The sequence below is a fragment of the Balaenoptera borealis genome (genome assembly GCF_965194805.1).
Source record: "Balaenoptera borealis genome assembly, chromosome: 2".
NCBI classification, from domain to species: Eukaryota; Metazoa; Chordata; class Mammalia; order Artiodactyla; family Balaenopteridae; genus Balaenoptera; species Balaenoptera borealis.
Window position 1 is genome coordinate 111054622 of NC_138867.1, and position 21657 is coordinate 111076278.

Consider the following 21657-nt stretch of genomic DNA (forward strand, 5'->3'; position numbering starts at 1 on the left):
CACTATCAGTGGTCGCCAACAGTTAGAAGGGAAGGAGGGTCTGACTGCAGGGGAGCAGCACAAGGGAATTCTTTGGGGCACTGGAATTGTTCAGTATCAGTGGTGGTGGTTGCAATAATCTAGTCATGTGTTAGGAATGAAAATAAATACATGTATATGTTCTTACCAGCACTATTCACAATCGCCAAGCAGTGGAAAAAGCCTAAATGTTCATCAACAAGTGAATGGATAAACAAACTGTGGTATGTACATACAATGCAATATTATTCAGCCATAAAAAAGCAATGAAACATGCTATAGCATGGATGAACCTTGAATACATTATGCTAAGTGAAAGAAGCCAGGCATTAAGGGTCATATCATATGATTCTACTGATATGAAATATCCAACATAGATGAATCCACAGAGACAGACAACAGATTGGTGGTTGCCAGGGGTTAAGGGGGAAGGGAAGCAGAAACTGCTTAATGGATAAAGGGTTTGCTTTGGAGTCGTGGAAATGTTTGGAACTACTTAAAAGTAGACAGATAGAGGTGATGATTGCACAATACTATGAATGCACTAAATGCTACTGAATTGTTCACTTTAAAATGGTTAATTTTATGTTATATGAATTTCACCTCAGTAAACTATATACATATACACATATATGAAGCTTCATACAGAAGCAACATGATGACACTAATGATGGTGGTAATGAAAATGATGATGATGATACAGTGGTAGTGATATGTGCTTCCAAAAAACCTGGGAGGGCATAGTATCTGCCTTCAACATACTTAGCATTTACGGTATATGCAGAACACGTGGAACCATTAAACACAATCACTTAAAAAAAAAAAAAAAAAAAAAAAAAGAGTTCCATCCCTCTGAAAATACAGTCACAGTAAAAAAGGAAAAACAGATTCTCATTTGACCAGAAAGTCTTGTTTAAATGACAAAGCTTAAAAACAATTTCAGTAAACCTTTGATATCACAGTTACTGACATTTGGCTTTGACAGTTGTCAGTTCATGAAACTCACCAAGAATGTGAAAATATGGTCTTGTCTGGAGACCATAAGCTGTTGGTGATGGTGGGGAGGGAGACCTTGTCATCAACATAGGAAAGAGCAACTCTGATGGGTAACTGCTTCCCAAATGCCAGAACTGAGCTATATGTCATCCAGATCACAGGACATTAGAGCAGAGGGCCAGAACTCATGCCTTCATTCACTCAGCAACTGGCATCTGCTGTGTGTCACTCACTGTGCCAACCAGTGGGTACACAAAAAAGAAGAAAACTCAGGCCCTAAACTTCAAAATATCATAGTTCAAATTTAAGCCTCATGAGAATGTGGAAAAATGGAATTCTCATACATGACTGGTAAAGTAAAAATTAGTACAACCACTTTGGAAAATAATGTGGCAAAATCTAACAAAGCTGAACATATACATATCTTATAACCTATAAATTCAATCCAACATACATATTCAACAAAAATGTGGATATATCTTCCCAAAAAAACCTGTACAAAAATGTTCATAGCAACATTATTCTTTACAGCTTCAAACTGGAAATGATCCAAATATCCATCAACACAGTAGCCTGGGTAAATAAATTGTGGCATACTCAAAGGAATACTGTACTTCAGTAGTTCTCAACCAGACTCTGCCCGCCTCCCCAGAGAACATTCAGCAACATCTGGAGACATTTTAGGTTGTCATAACTGGGGGGCGTGCTACTGGCATCTTGTGGTTGGGGTCAGGGATGCTGGGAAACATCCTTAGATGCACAGAAAAGCCTCCCCCATAACAAAGAATGTCAACAGGGCCACATCTGAGAAATCCTGGCCTACAGCAATGAAAACAAACTAGACTACATACACTATATGGATAAACACAAACATAATGTTGAGCAAAAAAGAAGCCAGACAAAGAAAAGAGCATATGTATGGTTCCATTTATATAAAGCTCAACATCAGGCTAAATTAATCCCTGGTGTTTGAAGTCAGGAAAGTGGGGATTGAAAGGGTCATGAGAAGGACTTCAGAAACACAAGCAATGTTCTGTTTCTTGAACTGGGTACCAGTTACCTGGCAACATGTGTAAATTCATTGAGCTGAATGGTTAAAATGTGGACACTTTTCTTAAGTATGCTATTCTTCCATAAAAAGTTTGTTTTAAAAAGAATTCATAGGACTTTATACTACAAAAAGGGAACTATATAGTATGTAAATTTTAAAAACAAAAAAAAAATTTTAATGCTTTGCTACTACAAATCAGTTAAAATTCATTATCACATGGGTTAATATTTCTCTGAAAAATTTCTCCTTTGGAGTCTGAGAATTCCAAGTCCTAGCTATGCCACTTGCCAGTTGTATTGATGTTGACCAAGTTACATTTTTCACATTTATATCTTTTTAAAATTACAGAAGCAACAGACCTTATTGCCAGGTGAATACAAACAACAAACAGGTATAAAATATGAAAAACCCATCCTACCAATCCTTCTCAGACCTAACCACTCTCAACACTTTTCTGTTTCCATCTAGACTTTTTCCTATAAGTATGTACAAATAGCCACGTTAATAGAATTCAATGTTTAACTCTCATGCATTTATAAAAGCAAGATCACACTGCATACTACCCAGCAACTTTTAAAAATTTAATATATGTGTAAATCTCTACCAGGGAATACAGAATTACCATATTCTATTACATAGCTACCCAGTGTTCCAATGTATATACCATAACTTATTTAATCAATCTCCTAATTATGGTCACAGTAACAACTTAAACTGGAAACAACTTCAAATAATGCTTTAATAAACATCAGAATATGCTTACATGATCACTTTTACACAACTGATGCTCTCCAAAATAGTTGTACCCATATATACTCCACAATCATAAAATAGGGCTTGCTTCACCACTCTTTTACCATAATAATGTATCATTCTTTTTAACCTTTGTTAGACTGACAGCTTAGTGAATTATAGACATGACATCTTGATTTGTATTTTTTAATTACTGAGGTTAAGCATCACTCAAAATGTTTAAAGGTCATTTTTTAAATGTCTTCTGTTAATTTTCTTGTTTATATCCCTTGTGGAGGAAGGTATATAACCACATTAAGTTTCATCTTCCTCATGTGCGAAACTGAGCTAACACTACTTGTCTCACAGGATGACTGAGAGGTCAAATGAGAAAATGGAGCATAATCAGGGATTGATAACTTGGGCTGTACATCAAAATCATGTTGAAGAGCTTCAAAACAATCACCTGCCCAAAATCCTAGAAGATTGAGGATTAATTCCAAGTAGGGCAACCTGAAGGCTTTTTAAAGAAATCCACAGGTGATTCTAAGGTACACATCAGCAAATTAGAAAATAAAGGTCATTCCTTTTCTGACATGTTACCAAATATGTGTTCTCTTTTTAGATATACACAGAATCTCTGCCACTGGATTCAACATTTCTTGGAGTTGGAAATTCTACTAAAAGCAGTCTTCTACTACTTTTCACTCCCTAGACTGCTTAGAATAGCTGAATAAAAATATTTTCAGTTTTTATGTACAGCTAAGACTAAGGCCCAAAGTAAACATTCTTATTTACGAAGCACATTATGTAAAAGGGCATTGTGCTTTGGCTGATTATTACAATAAAATCTCTTTATTGTACTAATTTATTTATCTTTCTACATTTCAAAAACATGCATAATCTTATACTACACTATTTCAAGTATATGATAGATGGCATTTATTATTGCTTATTGGGAAATTTCTTCTGAACCAGAATGTATCAATACAAGAGAAAAACATGTTAACACATGGTAATTAAGCAAAAATCAAAAGAAAGCTTCTCCACAGATGGTGCTGGATAAGCTAGATACTCGTATGGAAAATATTGAGCTCACCCCATATGTAAAAATTAACTCTAAGTCATAGACCTAAACATAAAACCTCAAAAACTATAAAATTTATAAAAGAAAACAGGAGAAAATCTTCTTGACCTTAGAGTAGGGCAAAAATTGTTTAGAACACACACACAAAAACATATATATAAAATCTTTAAAATATAATAAACTAGAAACTTCACCAAATTTAAGGCTTCTGATCTTTGAAAGATACCACTAAAAAACAGATGCAAACCAGAGATTGGAGAAAATAAGCTAACAAAGAATTTTTATCCAGAATACATAAAAAAGTCTTACAACCCATAATAAGAAGTACTTCAATTTTTAAATGGACAAAATAATTGGACATTTTACAAAAGAATACATATGAACAGCCAATAAACACCAAAATATATGCTCAACATCACCAGGCATAAGGGAAAGGCAAATTAAACTACAGTGAGATGCCACTACACACCCACAAGTGCTGATGATAACTGGAATTATCATACACATTTTTAGTGAGAAAGTAAACTGGTGCAAGCACTTTGGAAAACAGTTTGGTGATTTCTTATTAGGTTAAATATACACTTGCTTACAAACCAGCAATTCCACTCCTAGGTATCTACCCAAGAGAAAAAAAAACATGTTCATACAAAGACTTATACATGAATGTTCATAGCAGCTTTATACATAATAGACCCCACAAGCCAGAAGTAATCCAAATATTCATCAACTGGTACATGGATAAACAAATTTTAGTATATTGATATAATGGGATACTGGAGTACTATAATGGAATAAAAAGCAATGAGCTATTGAAATAAGCAGAAACATGGATGAATCTCAAAAACATTCTGCTCAGTGAAAGAAACCAGATACAAAAGAGTACATAGTGTAGGATTTCATTTACATGAAATTTTAGGATATGCAAAATTAATCTGTAGTGACAGAAAGCAGATCAGAAATTGTCTGGGGGCAGGGTGAGCAGGGATTGGTTACTGACTACAAAGGGGTACAAGGGAACTTTTGAGGATTATACAAAGTTCTACATCTTGACTGTAGTGGCTGTTACACAGCTGTATACATTTGTCCAAACTCATAAAACTATACTGATTTTAAAATGAACCCAGGATTGGTTTTAATCAGGTATGGTAAGACACAGACATGGAAATAACTGCCATGAAGGAAGAAATTTATACTCACAATTCCCTGGAATTAGGAAGAATGCCAGACCACAACAGGCCACATGGGGAAGCACCAGGGTGCGTCAGGAGGCAGAAGGAATGGGAGGAAAATGGGGCAAGAACCTTTATTGTGGTTTTCACAGGAAAGAATGGCAAAGTAAACAAGCTAAGCAGGTTTAGGATTGGCTAGTTTGAATAATTTCAGTGGTCTCCATGGTACAGAAACTGCCCCTAGTTGGCTGGTACCTGGCCCTGGGGTGATTAGAGCAGGGAAGTAGTGGCCCAGGAGGGTAAGAGCTCAACATAGGAGGTAGTTGGAGGGTACAACCAAAGGAGGATTGGTTGGTTTGCACATGAAAGGCACACTTCTGGAGGAGTCCTTTGCTATCTCTAGGAATTAGCTAGCCCTAGAAGGGGCAGTTGAACATTCAACTCATTAAACTTTGAACCTTCCCTCTTATGTAAAAATTATAAATTTACTGTCAGTGAGGTTTTAGCTACTTCCCAAGTTTTGTAATATGGCATTTATTACAATTCACTTCTAATTATTTTAAAATTCCATTTAGGATTTCTTCTCCTTTGATTCATAAGTTGTTTCCATAACTGTTCTATAAATGTTAGAAAAGAATGTGTTACCTCCAACTTCCAATTGCAGATTTCTATATGCCCATTAAATCAAGTAAGTGTTGACTGTGTTTTTAAAATTTTTTATTCTTAATAATTTTTTTTCTACTTGGCCTTCAATAATTAGGACAGGTATGTTAAAACTCACCTACTATAGTAAGTGTATGCATTTCTCCTTGACAATTTCTGCTTTACATATTTTCAAAACATATCAAAACTTCTTGGTAAATTAACCTTTTATTACTGTATTTATCACTAATAATTTCTGTGTCTTAAACTCTATTTTATCTGGTATGACTGGAGCTACACCAGCTTTCTTTTGGTTTTCTAGATATCTTTTTCTATCTTTTTGATTTCAATCTTTCTGTATTGGTGTACTTGGGTATATATCTTAAACAGTAGCATACAGCTGAATTTAATTTTTTTCCAGCCTATCAAATCTTTGTCTTAACTGCATTATTTAGTCTGCCTTCACTTAATACGATCCTTATAATATGCTGGAATTTATTTCCACTAGTACGTTATTCTCTTTTTTTGCACTTGTTCTGTGACTTGTTTCTTTTCCTATCCTTTCATACATTTTTTTCTACGTTCCATTTCTTCTATTAATTTGGAAGTTACATACTTCAATTTACCATGTGACCTTGAAATTTTAACATGCATACTTTATACTTTAATATCTTCATCCTCAAAAGATAAAAGAACCATAGAATTTTTTTTAATTAATTTATTTTTGGCTGCGTTGGGTCTTTGTTGCTGCACGCGGGCCCTCTTCAGTTGAGGCGAGCGGGGGATACTCTTCGCCGCGGTGCACGGGCCTCTCATTGCGGTGGCTTGTCCTGCTGCAGAGCACGGGCTCCAGGCACGCGGGCTTCAGCAGCTGTGGCACACAGGCTCAGCAGTTGCGGCTCACAGGCTCCAAAGTGCAGGCTCAGCAGTTATGGCGCACAGGCCCAGGTGCTCAGCGGCATGTGGGATCTTCCCAGACCAGGGCTCAAACCCATGTTCCCTGCATTGGCAGGTGGATTCCTAACCCCTGTGCCACCAGGGAAGCCCCCTAGAACCACAAAATGTTTTAATTCTACTTCATTTTCTCCATCTCAACTACCCTCTCACATAGTACTATTTTCCAATATTTAAGCTCTGTTTGACATGTCTGTTGTTTTTATACTACCAATATCTGTGTAGATTTACCCACGTGTCTCATTTTATACTGTCCGTTTCTTTTTCCTTACCATTTATTTTTTTAATTCAAGTACAGTTGATTTACAATGTTGTGCCAATCTCTGCTGTACAGCAAAGTGACTCAGCTTTACACATATATACATTCTTTTTTTAATGTTCTTTTCCATTATGGTTTATCCCAGTAGACTGGATATAGTTCCTTGTGCTATACAGTAGGACCTTGTTGTTTATCCTAGCCATTTATTCTTGCATTGCAAACATTTTTCTATTAGTGGTATTCCCTCACCTTTTGTTTGTCACATATATATATATATGTTAGACTCTCAAACAAGTCTCACTAGATATCAATTCTAGGTTGATATTTTGTCTCAGCAGCACAAAGCTATGTCAGTGGATTCTTTGGAAAACAGAATGGCAGTTCTTCAAAATTTTACACATGGAGTTACCGTATGACCCAACAATTCCATTCCTAATACATGCCCAAGAGAAATGAAAACACGTTCACACGAAAACTTGTACACAGAAATTCACAGCAGAATTATTCATAATAGCCAGCCAAAAAGTGGAAACAACCCATATGTCTATTAACTGATGAACGGACAAATACGATATACCCATACAATGAGATATTATTCATCAAATATAAAGGACTGAAGTACTGATACATGCTATAACATGAATGAACTTTAAAAACATATGCTAAGTAAAAGAACCCAGTCACAAAAGACCATATATTGTACACTTTCATTTATATGAAATGTCCAGAACAGGCAAATCTACAGAGACAGAAAGTAGATTAGTGGTTGTCTAAGGCTGGGGGAATGTAGGTGGTAGTGGGTAGGGTAATTGAGAATTACTGCTAATGGGTACAGGGTTTCTTTTCCAGTGATAAAAATGTTCTAATACTGGGAAGTCCCTGGCAGTCCAGTGGTTGGGACTCCGCTCTTCCACTACAGGAGGCCCGGGTTTGATCACTGGTCAGGGAACTAAGATCTCACAAGCCATGCAGCATAGCCAAAAAAAAAAAATTCTAATATTGATTGTGGTGATGGTGGCATAACTTTGTGAATACACTAAAAACAACTGAATTACACACTTTAAGTTTGATCACTGGTCGGGGAACTAAGATCCCACAAGCCATGCAGCACGGCCAAAGGAAAAAAAAAAAAAAAAAATCTAATACTGATTGTGGTGATGGTGGCATAACTTTGTGAATAAACTAAAAACAACTGAATTACACACTTTAAGCGGGTCAATTATAAATTTATAATTTATATAAAGTGTAAATTATATCTAATGAAGCTGTTATATATTTTTTAAAAAATAGCAGACACATTTGCTAGATACAAGCACAAGAAATGAGTGATACAGCCTATATTAACTAGCTTTATTAGAAGCTTCTAAAACTGAAGATCACAGCTACAGTTGTGGTACAAAGAACCACTTCAGCACTCAAACATCAACATCAGTCCTCAAATTCCCAAGGAGCATCTATTGTTTACAAAAATTTCACTGGCTCTCCAAGAGATTCTGATGCATACTAAACTTTGAGAATCACTGAAATAATCTAATAATCAGCATAAATAGAAGCTAAATCCATTAGGGGAACAGTTGATGGGCAACTTTAAAATGGAGGAATCAGGCCACACCACCTGAACCTGATCAACCTTAGCACCACTTAAAGTGGGACAACCAGAGGTTACGTGGTTCCTGATAAAATGCAGTAAGAAGTACACAGCGCACCTACGAAGTAGTCTCAGGAAACAATACAAAACAAACAGGAAACAGAAACAAAACAAAACCTTGCACCTAAATCCAATCAAGTCTGAGATCTAACTCCCAATTTAAAGAAAATAAGGTGGAGAGAGGAACAAGGTAAAGGACACAGTGAAGATGAAATCAGATCCAAATCCAAATATGCAATATTCTACAGACAAATTAGAATCCAACTTCAAACTCTAAAAAGACATTTCTGAGACAATCAGGGGAAACTGAACACGGACTGAGTATTAAATATTAAGGAATCACTGTTCATTTTCAGGGATAACAGTAATCGTTTAGAGATTCATACTCAAGTATTCATGAGTGAAATGACAGGATTTTTGGAGTTTACTTTAAAATATTCTAACAACAAATAATAGTATTAATATTTAAAATAAGTTGGGGGAAGAGAGAATGAAACAAACAAAAAGAAACAAAATGTTGATAACTGTTAAAGATGAGTACTGTTATAACATTCTCTTTACTTTTTGGTTTGAAATATTTCATAAGTTTAAAACTTTTTTAGGAAATCCAGGTTAAGCACTGGTGCACTGATACATTCAAATCCCATTCAAATGACAGAAAATGAAGTGTGTGTGTGTGTGTGTGTGTGTGTGTGTGTGTGTGTGTGTGTGTATACATATATATACACACACACACAAATATATACATATATACGTATATATTTAAGACAAAGAGAATATGAGAGGAAAAATTTCAAGCATAAAGAGACCTCAATAAACATTTGAAAGATGAAAAGTAGCAACTAACTTTTCAAAAACATAAGCAACTACAACCTAAATGTCAATAAATGTCTAGGAGCAACCAAAGGATTCATCTCCTCAGAGCCCCTGAGAAGCAGAGGCCTTGGAAACGTAAGGCCCTTTGGAAGGTAGAGGAGAGACAAAGGAACAAAAAGCATATCCTCCACAGGATGTCAAAATGGCCTTCATCCTCTCTCTTAACCCACCCCTTATACATAACAAATATTTATTTTCTTGGGAAACTTGTCAGAGTTGCACCAGCCTCAGGGCGTCTCCAGATTGAAAGTCCCATCAAGTATAAACCAATGAATTTTTTTAAAAAACAAAGGTACAGGTACATCACTGTGAAATTTCAGAACAAAGAGAAAACAGAAAATTCCAAAAGCTTCCTGGGGGCTGAGAGTTACAGCTCCAGCCTTTTCAGTAGCAATATTGGAAGACAGAAGACAAGGGAGCAATACCTTCAAATTTCTGAGTTAAAATGATTCTCAACATAGAATTCTGTATCTACTAGATTGCCAACCAAACATAAAAATAGAATGATCACTTTTTCACACGTGCTAAGTCTCAAAAAATTTACCTCAAGCAATCATTCTCAGGAAGCTCCAAGAGGGATAGGCAGCACCAAAACAAGGGAACAATCCAAAAACGAAGAAGTCATGGAAGCCAGTCTACAGGAGATCCTAACTTTTAAAGGTCAAAGGAATTTCCAGGAGGAAGGCAAAGGAAGGCTCATCACGTTGCTGTGGAGCAGACCTACAGGGCAAGCAGTCCAAACTAGAGCCAGAGGAGGGCAGATGGTTCCAAGATGGACATATCCAGGAGGAAAAAATATTAATTATCAATTATCTAGGGACTTCCCTTGTGGTCCAGTGGTTAAGACTCCACACTCCCAATGCAGGGGGACCAGGTTCGCCCCGGTCAGGGAACTAGATCCCACATGCCGCAACTAAGAGTGCGCATGCCACAACTTAGGATCCTGCATGCCACAACTGAAGATCCCCAAAGACCCCACAGACCACAACTAAGACATGGCACAGTCAAATAAATAAATATTAAAAAAAAAAATCAATTATCGACTAGGTTTAACTAAGAGAGACAAGTTGTTTTGAGAGGTATTTTATGGAGCTGTAATACCTAGCTAAAGATTTCAAAGAAAACAGGGCAAACCAAAAAAAGAAAAAGAAAAAAAGGCAATTAACTCCAAGAGATAAGTAAAAAAAAGAACAATAAAACATAAAATACATTTAGCTCAGCAGTAAACATTTATAATACAATAATATAGTTAACCTTGATTATCTAAACTAACCAAAAATTGTAATATTGGAAGAATGAAGAAGAAAGGGAAGGGTATGCATGAGTGTGTGTATATGTGTGCATGTTTATGACCTAAATCTTTACCAATACAAGAAATTGATGTCTAAGATGAATACATTTTTTATAAAACAGTCTATTCATATTATTTATAAATATAAAAGCAAATACTTAAACACCAAACAATTAAAAAAGCAGTTGCATCTAGGTTCAGGACTGGGTTGGAGGAACTTACTCTAAGTAAATTCCTGCCATAATGTTGTTGGGCTGGGGGCAAAAAATTCAACACATAAATTTAGAGTCAGATTCACAAGTAAAAAACTTGTCTAGCTAGCCAGTCAGAAGTTCCAAGGGTCCAGGAGCCACTTACGTCATAGCGGGTGCATTAACATGGGGTTTTACTGTCTAATGTTTAAACTATGTTCAGGTATTTCTTTGATTATTCACAAATAATATTTATTATATTTCTGCATTCTATAAATGTATAGTATATATGTTTTATATTCTAAAGTAATTAGGAATTAATAGAAATTAATATAAAACTTAATACAAAATCCCTATTTGTGGGAATCATATCACTACTCGATTTCATTCACCTCCTCATTAACGTCACAATCTGTAGTTTCTTGATATAAATGGAAAACTTTAAAAATTATATAAAAGACCACAACAGGGTGGCAAAGCAGGCCAAAAAGCTGCAAAGAGCCTGACAGCTGCATCCTACAAATGGGATCATAACAGTATAAACTGAAACCCACATGCCCTTGAAACCAACTCTGCCACTCTATTAGGATTACACTACAGTGTAATCTCTCTGGGGTGACTTGGGATAAAATGCCGTTGTGTCAAGGGATACTATATACTGGGCAATGTGAGTACAAGGAAGCAGATCCCTAGAGCTCTGGCTGTGTCCCCAAAGAGCCAGGTTAAATTGTTGCTCCATTTCCCCATAAGGTCTGCTTAACAATCAGAAGGTCTAAGGACCTAGTATGCTCAAATGGAAAAGAAATTCCATGGTACCTCAAAACCTCTTGTGTTCTTGAAATAAACTCCCACTACCAAAAAGAATACATTACTCAATGGATAAAAGAATGAGTTCATTTACTCATTCTTTTATCCATTCAGCATATACTGAGTACGTCAGAGAAGGCTCTGTGTACACACACATACACACACACATATTCTGAACGTGAAAAATGGTAGGAAGGGCAAGTATGAGGTGTTACAAGAGATATAAATAGAGAATCTAACCTATTTCTGGAAAATCAGACCATTCTCGCTATCTTAAAAAGATCAAAATAACAATGAAATTTTCCTTTAAATTGGTAAACATTAATGTCAAAGAAAAATGTGCTCAAAGTACAGAGAAATAACTACTTTAGACAAATAACCCAAAACAGAAACATCCTGGGTTAAAGGAATTAAAATTTTTTCAATCAGTGACTATTTTTATTCATTCACTCATTCATCAACTATTTACTGAATGCCTTCTGTGAGTCAAACACCAGGAATACAGCACTAAACAAGTTAGACCGTGGTTGTGCCCTATGGAACCTACAGTCTAGTGAAGTATATAGGTCCATAAAGAAGCAATTACAATCCAAGAAAATAACTGCCTTGATGGGAAAACATGGTTTCTATTGTAGCCTTAAGATGTGTTGTAGCCATGTAATTTCAAGCAGTGCACAAACATGAACCAGAATATTCTCAAGAAACATCAAGTAGTCTGATTCAGAGCCCACAGCTAGAGGAAAAATTAGAAGGAAGACTGGAAAGAATAAACTGAGGGATGAGGGAGTGTGGGAAGGAATTTTAACATTTGAGAGACTACCATGCCATTTAATCCTCAAAACAACTCTAAGATGGTAGGTACAATGGACAATCTCTTCAGCATCCACTCCTCCACTGTGACATGCATACACCACAGCAGCTTTAATGATGACATGATACTGCTTCCCAAGGTTATATATACAGGAACCACTGGGGCAGGGATCTGAACCCAGGTCCATTACAGTAAGCTACAACTCTAGAGGAGGCTGACATGACAAGCTGAGGAGGCTGACATGACAAGCTGAGGAGTTTGGACTTCGTTTAAAAAAAGGCTCTGGAACTCAAATGTCTGAATTTATATCTTAACCATATCACTTACTAAATGTGTGACCTGGGACAAGGTCCTTAACTTCTCTGTGCCTCTATTCTCTCATCTATAAAATAGGGATAATCAGACCTACTTTATAATAAAGCTATTGTGAGAATTAAATGAATTAATATGTGTAGAGCACTTAGAGCAGTGCTTGGCACAGAGCAATCCTCTATTAAGCAACAGGGAGTCAAAGGAGATTTCTGAGTGAATTGATCAGAATTATGGTTTGAGAAAGTCAATTTAGCAGGATAGTGTAGAGGGGAACACACACGAAGTGGGAAAGTTATGGCAAATTTTTATGAAAAGCATTAAAGGTCTAAATGAGATGATGGCAGTGGAAAATGAAAAAGAACTAAGATGTTGCAGAATTTGAATCAATAGGACTTAACAAATGACCAAATGAGGCAATTAGAGGAAAGACTAAAAGATGATTCTCTGACTTTCAACTTGGTAGACTAAGAGAACAGTAGTGCCAGGAACAGAAATAAGATTGTGTAAGACTAGTTTAGGACTCCTTTTAATAAAGAAGATTCTACACAGGGAGGGGGAAGGATAAGCTGGGACAAAGTGAAAGAGTGGTAGTGTATATATGGACATGTATACACTACCAAATGTAAAATAGATAGCTAGTGGAAAGCAGTTGCATAGCATACATAGCACAAGGAGGTCAGCTCGGTGCTCTGTGACCACCTAGAGGGGTGGGATGGGGAGGGTGGGAGGGAGACGCAAGAGGGAGGAGATATGGGGATATACGTATATGTATAGCTGATTCACTTTGTTATAAAGCAGAAACTAACACACCATTGTAAAGCAATTATACTCCAATAAAAATGTTAAAAAAATTAAAATTAAAATAAAAAATTAAAATTAAAAAATATAATAAAAAAAAATAAAGAAGATACTGTTATGTTTTACATGGGGGAGTTTTTTTTTTAAACAAGTCTCTCCTAAAAGATAACTTAAACTCATCAAGATTTAAGACAATAGTTATTATATTAGTAAGAAATGAGGTCCAAGTTTTATAAGTTGAATATTAAAGCTGCATTTTTTACTAAGCTATTTTCTTTCAATAAACATGGTTCCAAAAAACAAATCTAATACCACTACTTAGAGATGGAAAAGCAAATCAAATTAACAATAAAAAGCTGGGACGAAGTGAGAGAGTGGCATGGACATATACACACTACCAAATGTAAAACAGATAGCTAGTGGGAAGCAGCCACATAGCACAGGGAGATCAGCTCGGTGCTCTGTGACCACCTAGAGGGGTGGGATAGGGAGGATGGGAGGGAGACGCAAGAGGGAGGAGATATGGGGATACACGTATATGTATAGCTGATTCACTCTGTTACAAAGCAGAAACTAACACACCATTGCAAAGCAATTATACTCCAATAAAGATGTTTTTAAAAAAACCAAAATATTTGCATTTCTTATTGCAAAATTAGACTCTTAGAACCAAATATTGATTTCATTAACATGAAATTAACTTAAAATTCTCAGCTTCTCACTTTAATAAGAAAGATACGCTCTCACAGGATTCTCTGTAAAGAATATTATAACTTCTATCTCTAATATAAGATTAAAAGGTACAATTTATGAAGGGGTTTTTTTTAATTAAAAAAAAACTTGTGAATGAACAAATGTTTAAAAATCACATTAAAAAAAACTTCTTAAGTATGATTCTTACAAACATTGATAATATTGAGAAGCTAGCCTTTAAGAACTTCAGAAGCTCAAAATGTGACATAAAATCAGAATACTGAAAGTGAAAAGATAACGCAGCACTACAGATTGCTTCCCCTACAGAAACAGAAAGCTTTAGCAGTGAAGCCATTTCCTCCCTTTTCATTTAATACACATCTCACTCTTTCCCCCAAACATGCCCCCTCAAAAAAAAAAAAAACAAAACAAAACCATTAAGAGCACCAGTTATCTCCAACTTGACAACTCCAACTATACTTTTCTGTTTTTGATCTCATAAGACCTGTCAGCAACCAGCATACAAAACAATTTATCACTCCATCATTTTTTAAACACTTCCCTTTCTGAGCTTTCCTAACGCCACACACCACTGGCCTTCCCCCTAACTCTCTGGCCATTATTTCTTTGTAGACTTTCCTCCCCCACATCTGTACATTTTAGATTTCCTCAGGACAAAACCTGTTCTTTCCAATTCTCTACCTATATACACCCTTTTCCTAGATTATCTCACCCATTCCCTTAGTTTTAATATTGACCATTGACCATAAGCCCAAGTTCATCATCTCGAGGCCCAAGCTCTACTGTGAACTCCAGATTTACTTTATTAAACTGACAAATAAATATCTCATTAGCAATTAACACTAGACCAGATGTCCAAGACAGAACCTCTGACTCTTTCTGCTCTTAAAATTATTTAATATATTCATTCTACAAATATTTACTAAGCACAGGCTCAGGCACTGTGCTGTATACACTGACTCAACAATGTGAACTTGAGGGAGAGAGATGATAAGTTGTAAAAAGACCTATGAAGGATATAAACAGTGTGCTCTGACAGAGAATAGGGGAGAGAGCTGCTACTTTTGATGAGGTGTTCAAGATAGGCCTCCACAGTATCATAGTCTCTCCTTCAAAAACAGCGTCTACCTAGCTGCTCCAGACAGAAACCTACGCATTTGTTCCCCACAAACAACCCATCATGTGGCTTACAAGGTTCTAACTCCAAAATACACCTTGAAGTTGAAGAGGGCTCTCAAGCAAGCAAAGAATAGAGGTGTGGACAAGTAATGACAGCTGTGATAGATGTCACAGAAGGAAATACAGAAACCTATGGAAGAAAATTACAGTGAAACCAAACTCAGGGAGATATCAGAAATGGTTTCCTGGAGAAAGAATAATTAGGATAAGCCCAGACGATTACTACAAAAAGCTGAACAAAAAGGTAAATAAAACTATGCCAAAAACAAAGAACAGCACAGCATGGCACATCCCAAAACCTAAAACAAATCCAAGGTGATAAAATCATGAAAAGGGAGGGGATTAGATTAAGACAAGGCCAGAAGAAAGCAACAAGTTATCAAAGATTAATGAGATCAGATCATGTCAAAGGGCACAGAAGTCAACTTGAAAAGTCTTCCACTGGCTAAATATGGGACAATTTGACTGTAATAGATTAAAACACATTAAAATCCAAGAGGTGATGGCAATACTAAAAAATGATAATTAAAATGAAAACCTTCATTGAACTCATCATAAATTATTCTGAAAAGTGATAAACTTGGATGCTGACTTTCCTGTAGCAAATATCCAAATAAGTAGTAAGAGAAAGTTCTTCCAGGAAATAAATGCAGAAAGAATTAAAGAATCAGAATATTACCATTTGCATCCCCTAACAAGATAATGGATTCAGGCAATAATCAACAAAAGACGCTAAAACCATTAGTGAAGGGTGAACTTTATAATGGAAGAATAAAGCTGATACCACCTGAAACCACTAATCAATCTTAGCAGCACTAAAAAATGGGACAACCAGACATTACGTATGGATACGAAGTATACTGCAAAATCTGTGGAATATTTTAATTAAAAAAAAAACTGAACCTGAATCTAGTAAAGTATCTAACCACCAGTTTTCAGGAAAGAGAGAATAAGTTATAGCAGTGGTTCTCAAACTTGAGCATTCAGAATCACCTGGAGGGTCTTGTTAAAACAGAGATTGCTGGGAACCAGTGAATTAAAGGAAACCATTAGAGAGCAAACAGGCAAATAGACAATGTGGGAAATTTCATAGGAAAAATGACCCAGTTTAAAAACAACAAATGCTATTTTTAAAAGGGAGCAGGAGAGGCCGTTGTAGAATAAAAATTACTTAAGACACATAACGGCAAATTCAATATGCAGACTGATTCAAACAAACCTACTGTAAAAAGACATCCTGAGACAACTGAGAAAATTTGAATATAGACTAGTAAATAATAGATATATTAACTAATTATATATATATATATATATATATATATATATTTTGGCTGCATTGGGTCTTCGTTGCTGCGCACAGGCTTTCTCTAGTTGCAGCAAGCAGGGGCTACTCTTTGTTGTGGTGCGCTGGCTTCTCATTGCAGTGGCTTCTCTTGTTGCAGAGCACAGGCTCCAGGCACGTGGGTTTCAGTAGTTGTGGTACGCGGGCTCAGTAGTTGTGACTCGCGGGCTCTAGAGCGCAGGCGTAGTGGCACACGGGCTTAGTTGCTCCGCGGCACGTGGGATCTTCCCGGACCAGGGATCGAACCCGTGTCCCCTGCATTGGCAGGCGGATTTTTAACCACTGTGCCACCAGGGAAGTCCCTAGATACATAATATTAATAGATAATATAAGAGATAATAATAGATTAATGGCTATGTTAAAAAATGACCTTATTAAAAAAAATTAAAAGGTCAAGACTAGAGACTTCACAGAAGCTACACCACCACAGGCTACGTTAAGGAGTTTGGTCCTAAACTGAATGGTTTTATACATAAGCATGAGATCATCACAGTAACAACAACTTCTGGTTGTGAAAGCCATGCACTATAAAGCACTGCATTAACTGCTCAACATGACTTACCTCTTTGAATCCTTAAAATACCTCTGTGTTGTGGAGATTTTAAATTCTATACCATTTTGCCTGCTGATCATGATCAGAATTAGCATTTTAAAAAAGGATTTTAAAATCATTTTAAAAAAAGGATGAAGTGTTGAGAATAGTTTGGAGAAAGGCAAGAGTGATGACAGAAAGACTAGTTAAGAGGTTGTTAACTGATACAAAAAGAGCAAACGTTCATGTATTAGGAATAAAATAAAAAGACAGAAATTGTTTTTTGAACAAAACATGAATTATGTCCTACAGACATATAACTCTAAAACAATCTTCTTCGTCAAATTAGGCTTCTTTCGAGAACTTTTTTTTTGAGACTTAGTTTATTTATTAACACAACACAGTTTAGTGTTACCTTCACTAATATACCTCATGACAACCTTGCACAGTTGCCATTATTAACATCATTTTTAGATGAAGAGAATTTTATTTTTAAAGCAATCATTGTATATGCACTGCAGTTATTAGACTTACACTTAATTCTTACTTCCCCTGGAAAAGTGGCCTGATGGAGAAAACATAAAGCAGTATCTTCCCTGTCTTTCCCAAATTCTTTAAAAGATTAAAACAAATTACTGTTTTAGTTCTATATATGATCAAAATAATATTCTCCCTGTGATACCTTACACACTCACCTCCAGCTCAAGAAGCTTAGATAGGACAAAGCACCAGAAACCTATATGGTAAGGGACTTCAGACTGAATGGAAGGGGGTAATCCCTGACCATCTTTTTCAGTGGAGTAACCATGAAAAACAATATTGAAAAGCTCCTAAGGCTTCTCTATTTCAGGTCTTTCCTACCCAAGAGCCCTATTATGGCTTATGACTATTGGGCCTCGTATATTGTTTACTCTAGGAACTGACTCTTACAAGCTGAGCTATAGTTAGTTGCCAACGGCTGTGTCCAAGCCTTATTTAACAACTTACACTGACTAAAACAAACAAAACCAAAAAAGTATTCTAGGAAGGAAACCATGGTATACTGGAATAAAAACTAAATTTTAGTCTACTCAAAAACATGAGTTACATAAAAAGATGCTAAACACCGTTTATTATTTGGGAAATGCAAATTAAAACCACACAAGATACCACTATACCCATTACTATGGGAAAAGAATCTAAAAAGGAGTGGATATATGTATTAATATATGTATAACAGATTCACTTTGCTGTACACCTGAAACTAACACAACATTGTAAATCAACTATACTTCAATAAAAAAATTTTTAAATAAATAAATGAAGATAAAAATAAATTTTTAAAAAGACTCCAATATGGTTAACATAGTATATTTTATGTTAGGTGTTTTTTACAATACAAAAAAAAATTTTAATTTAAAAAATCAGACTAACAATATCTGGATTTGGAGAGAATCTGGAGCAACTGTAACTTCATACACTACTAGTGGGAATACAAATGGTACAACTACTTTAGAAAAGTTTGGCAATTTTTTTAAAAAGTTAAGCATACACTTAGCATATGACCCAGCAATCCCACTCCAAGAGAAATGAAAATGTATTTCCGCATAAAGATTTGCTCACAAATGTTCACAGCAGCATTGTTATTACAGCCCAAATCTGAAAACAACCCAAAAGTCTGCCAACCAGTGAATGGATAAACTGTGGTATACCCATACAATGGAACACTATTCAGCAAAAAAAATGGAACGAACTACAGATAAATGTAACATGGATGAATCTCAAAATCATCACTCTGAGTTAAAATAGCCAGACACAAAAGACTATAAACAGTATGATTACATTTATATGAAATTCTAGAAAAGTCAAAGCTTCTGTCATTAGACAAAAGCAAATCAGTGATTGCCCTGGGTGAGAAGGCATTAAGAAATGATAGCAAAGGGGCATGAGGGAATTTTTTGGATGATGGAGTGTTCTAAAACTTCACTGGGGTGGTGGGTACACAACTGTATACATGTAACAAAATTCATATAACTATAGACTTCAAATGGCTCAATTTTATTGTATGTAAATTATAGCTCAATGAAGGTGTTAAAAAAAAAAGATTGGGTTGATTAAATTTGCAGGTTACTAAGTGTGTGACATTACCCAGTTTTCATTTCCTCACATGTACACTTCTATGCATTTTTCCATATTGTACTGCAGTTATTGTGCTTACACATAATTCTTACACATAAAAAGAATCATGTAGTTATCTATACTGCTACTTGCCCTATCTCACAAGGTTGTTGTGAAACATCACATGAGATAACTGATGAGAAAGTATTTGGCAACTCTAAAGTAGTATTACACAAACATACAGTAGAGTTTACATTTTAAAAAAATAAACTTTTTTTCACAAGAATAACTTGAGATGCTTGGAAACTTGGGTACCCCAAAGTAAATCTTTACCCAGAAATAGAAAACCTATTCAAATGTCACCTTTTTAATATCCCTCCTGAACTTGCTTTCTACTAACCCTTGATTTACTGGATGGCTCAATGTAGTACTATCTAGACTGCACTTTCATTTTTCAAAAGAAAAACACTAAAGAAATCTTTAAAGTCATTAGATAAGCATGGCAAGACATTTATTTCCCAGTAGAAAAGACCAAAAGCTAGATAACTTTTACTAAGTACTGTTCCAAGATGTTCACCACTGAGAATTTTCTTCCTCTAAAAGTCAAATTTCTTTCCATTTAGTACTTCAATTCCACAAGTTACTGAATGTTTACTAATGGGACCTGCATTAGCGAGACAGAGTGAATAATTTTAAGATTATCAAAACCTTTTCAACCAGTGTGGTACACTCATTTCAGACTCTGGCTATTGCAAAATTTAACAGATACTCATCTCTTCCTACTACTACTGTACAACTGGGCTCTACGCTATCCTACCAGGTTTGAGTGATATTTGACATTTAGCCTAGTTACATTTACAAGTTTCCACACAGCAACAAGTATGAAGGCTGTTTGAAAGACATAATCCCTTCTTCAAATGCAGTTTCGAAACTAAATTTTACCTAGAATTCAGGTTTATATTCTATTGTCTTACAATTTTTAAGTTTCTCTATCAGCAACAGGTACTGTAACCAAAAATTAACAAAGCCTGTAATACCACAAAATATGTTGCTATCGTTCTCAATTTTTAAAAACTCGTTTTTAGTAACAGTTCCAAGGGGATGGTCAATTCTACGACCATGCTTCATTTGATTCAGCGCAGCTTCATTCTGGTCAGTAATAACCACAACCTCTTAGGTTTCACATTTCTCCTTCGGCAACATTAAGGCCACTGGGTCCGGTATCTGCACACCTCCAATTTAGGTTTACAAAAAACCTGAAAGAACAGCAGCTTGCCTACACGCTCCTCCAGCGTTCTCTACTCCGAAGGTTGGCCAAAACGTGCGGCTCTCTCCACAACAGCAACCAAGTTGGAATGGAGCACCCAGAGGACGACTGGCCGCGGGGAGGAGGGGAGAACTTTTCGGCCCGGAGGACGGCGGTAGAGGTCCAATCCAGCCCGCGCCCAACTCTACGCGTCGCCAGGAAGGCGTGTGGACCCTAAGCTCAGGCCGCGATGCTGGGTCCGGAGGGGCAGAGCAGCGCGTGGCTGCCGAGCAGGACGTAAACAAACAGACCCGGACTAGGGGGAAGGGGCAACTGTGGGAGATGGGGGTGGGCGAGAGAGGACCTCGCTCGAACCCTCCAGCGCAGGTCTGCAGCTGCCCGGCCCCTCCCGACCGCGGCCCTGATCCCTGTCCCGGGGCGACGCTGCTGCTCAAGCGTAAGCACCGAAAGCCCCAGCGCCTCTGGAAGCCGAAGCCCACTAGGCCATCGGCTCCGCGCCCCTCGCCGCTCGCCCCTACCCCTGCAGCGACCTACCTGAACGCGCAATCCGGGTCCCTCGCGTCCCGACCGGGCGCGCCCAGACCGCTCCTCTTGCTGAAGAGCTTCTGGAACAGCGTAGGGGCCATGATGGCCACGGCCAGGCTGGGGTCGCTCCACAGGGCACTCGCCAGGCCCCCGCTCCTAGAGCTGCCCCGCCACCCCCATAGGCGCCTCAGTCATATGACAGAAATTAGTCACTTCAAACGGCCACGGCGCGCGGGGCGGGGCGCGAGGCAAGGCCGGCGTCCATTGGCTGGCGGTGAGCCGCATCACGTGGCGGCGCGCGGAGCAGGGTGCAAGGCGGGGCCGTGGGGCGGAGCTGGCGCCCATAGGCTGGCCAGTGG

At 37.1% G+C, this 21657-nt stretch overlaps 1 protein-coding gene across 2 annotated transcripts in view; it reads right to left on the reverse strand.

The window, feature by feature from the left end:
* Window positions 1–21513, reverse strand: part of FNIP1 (folliculin interacting protein 1) — a 131223-nt gene extending 109710 nt beyond the window's left edge. Inside the window, exon 1 of one of the 2 annotated variants that reach the window (XM_082380776.1) lies at window positions 21308–21513. In XM_082380776.1, coding sequence (XP_082236902.1) covers window positions 21308–21399 — 92 coding nt within the window. In that variant the 5' untranslated portion in view covers window positions 21400–21513. The remainder of the gene's footprint in view (window positions 1–21307) is intronic. The other variant, XM_082380777.1, reaches the window with a different exon arrangement.
* Between the last annotated feature and the right edge of the window lie 144 nt (window positions 21514–21657).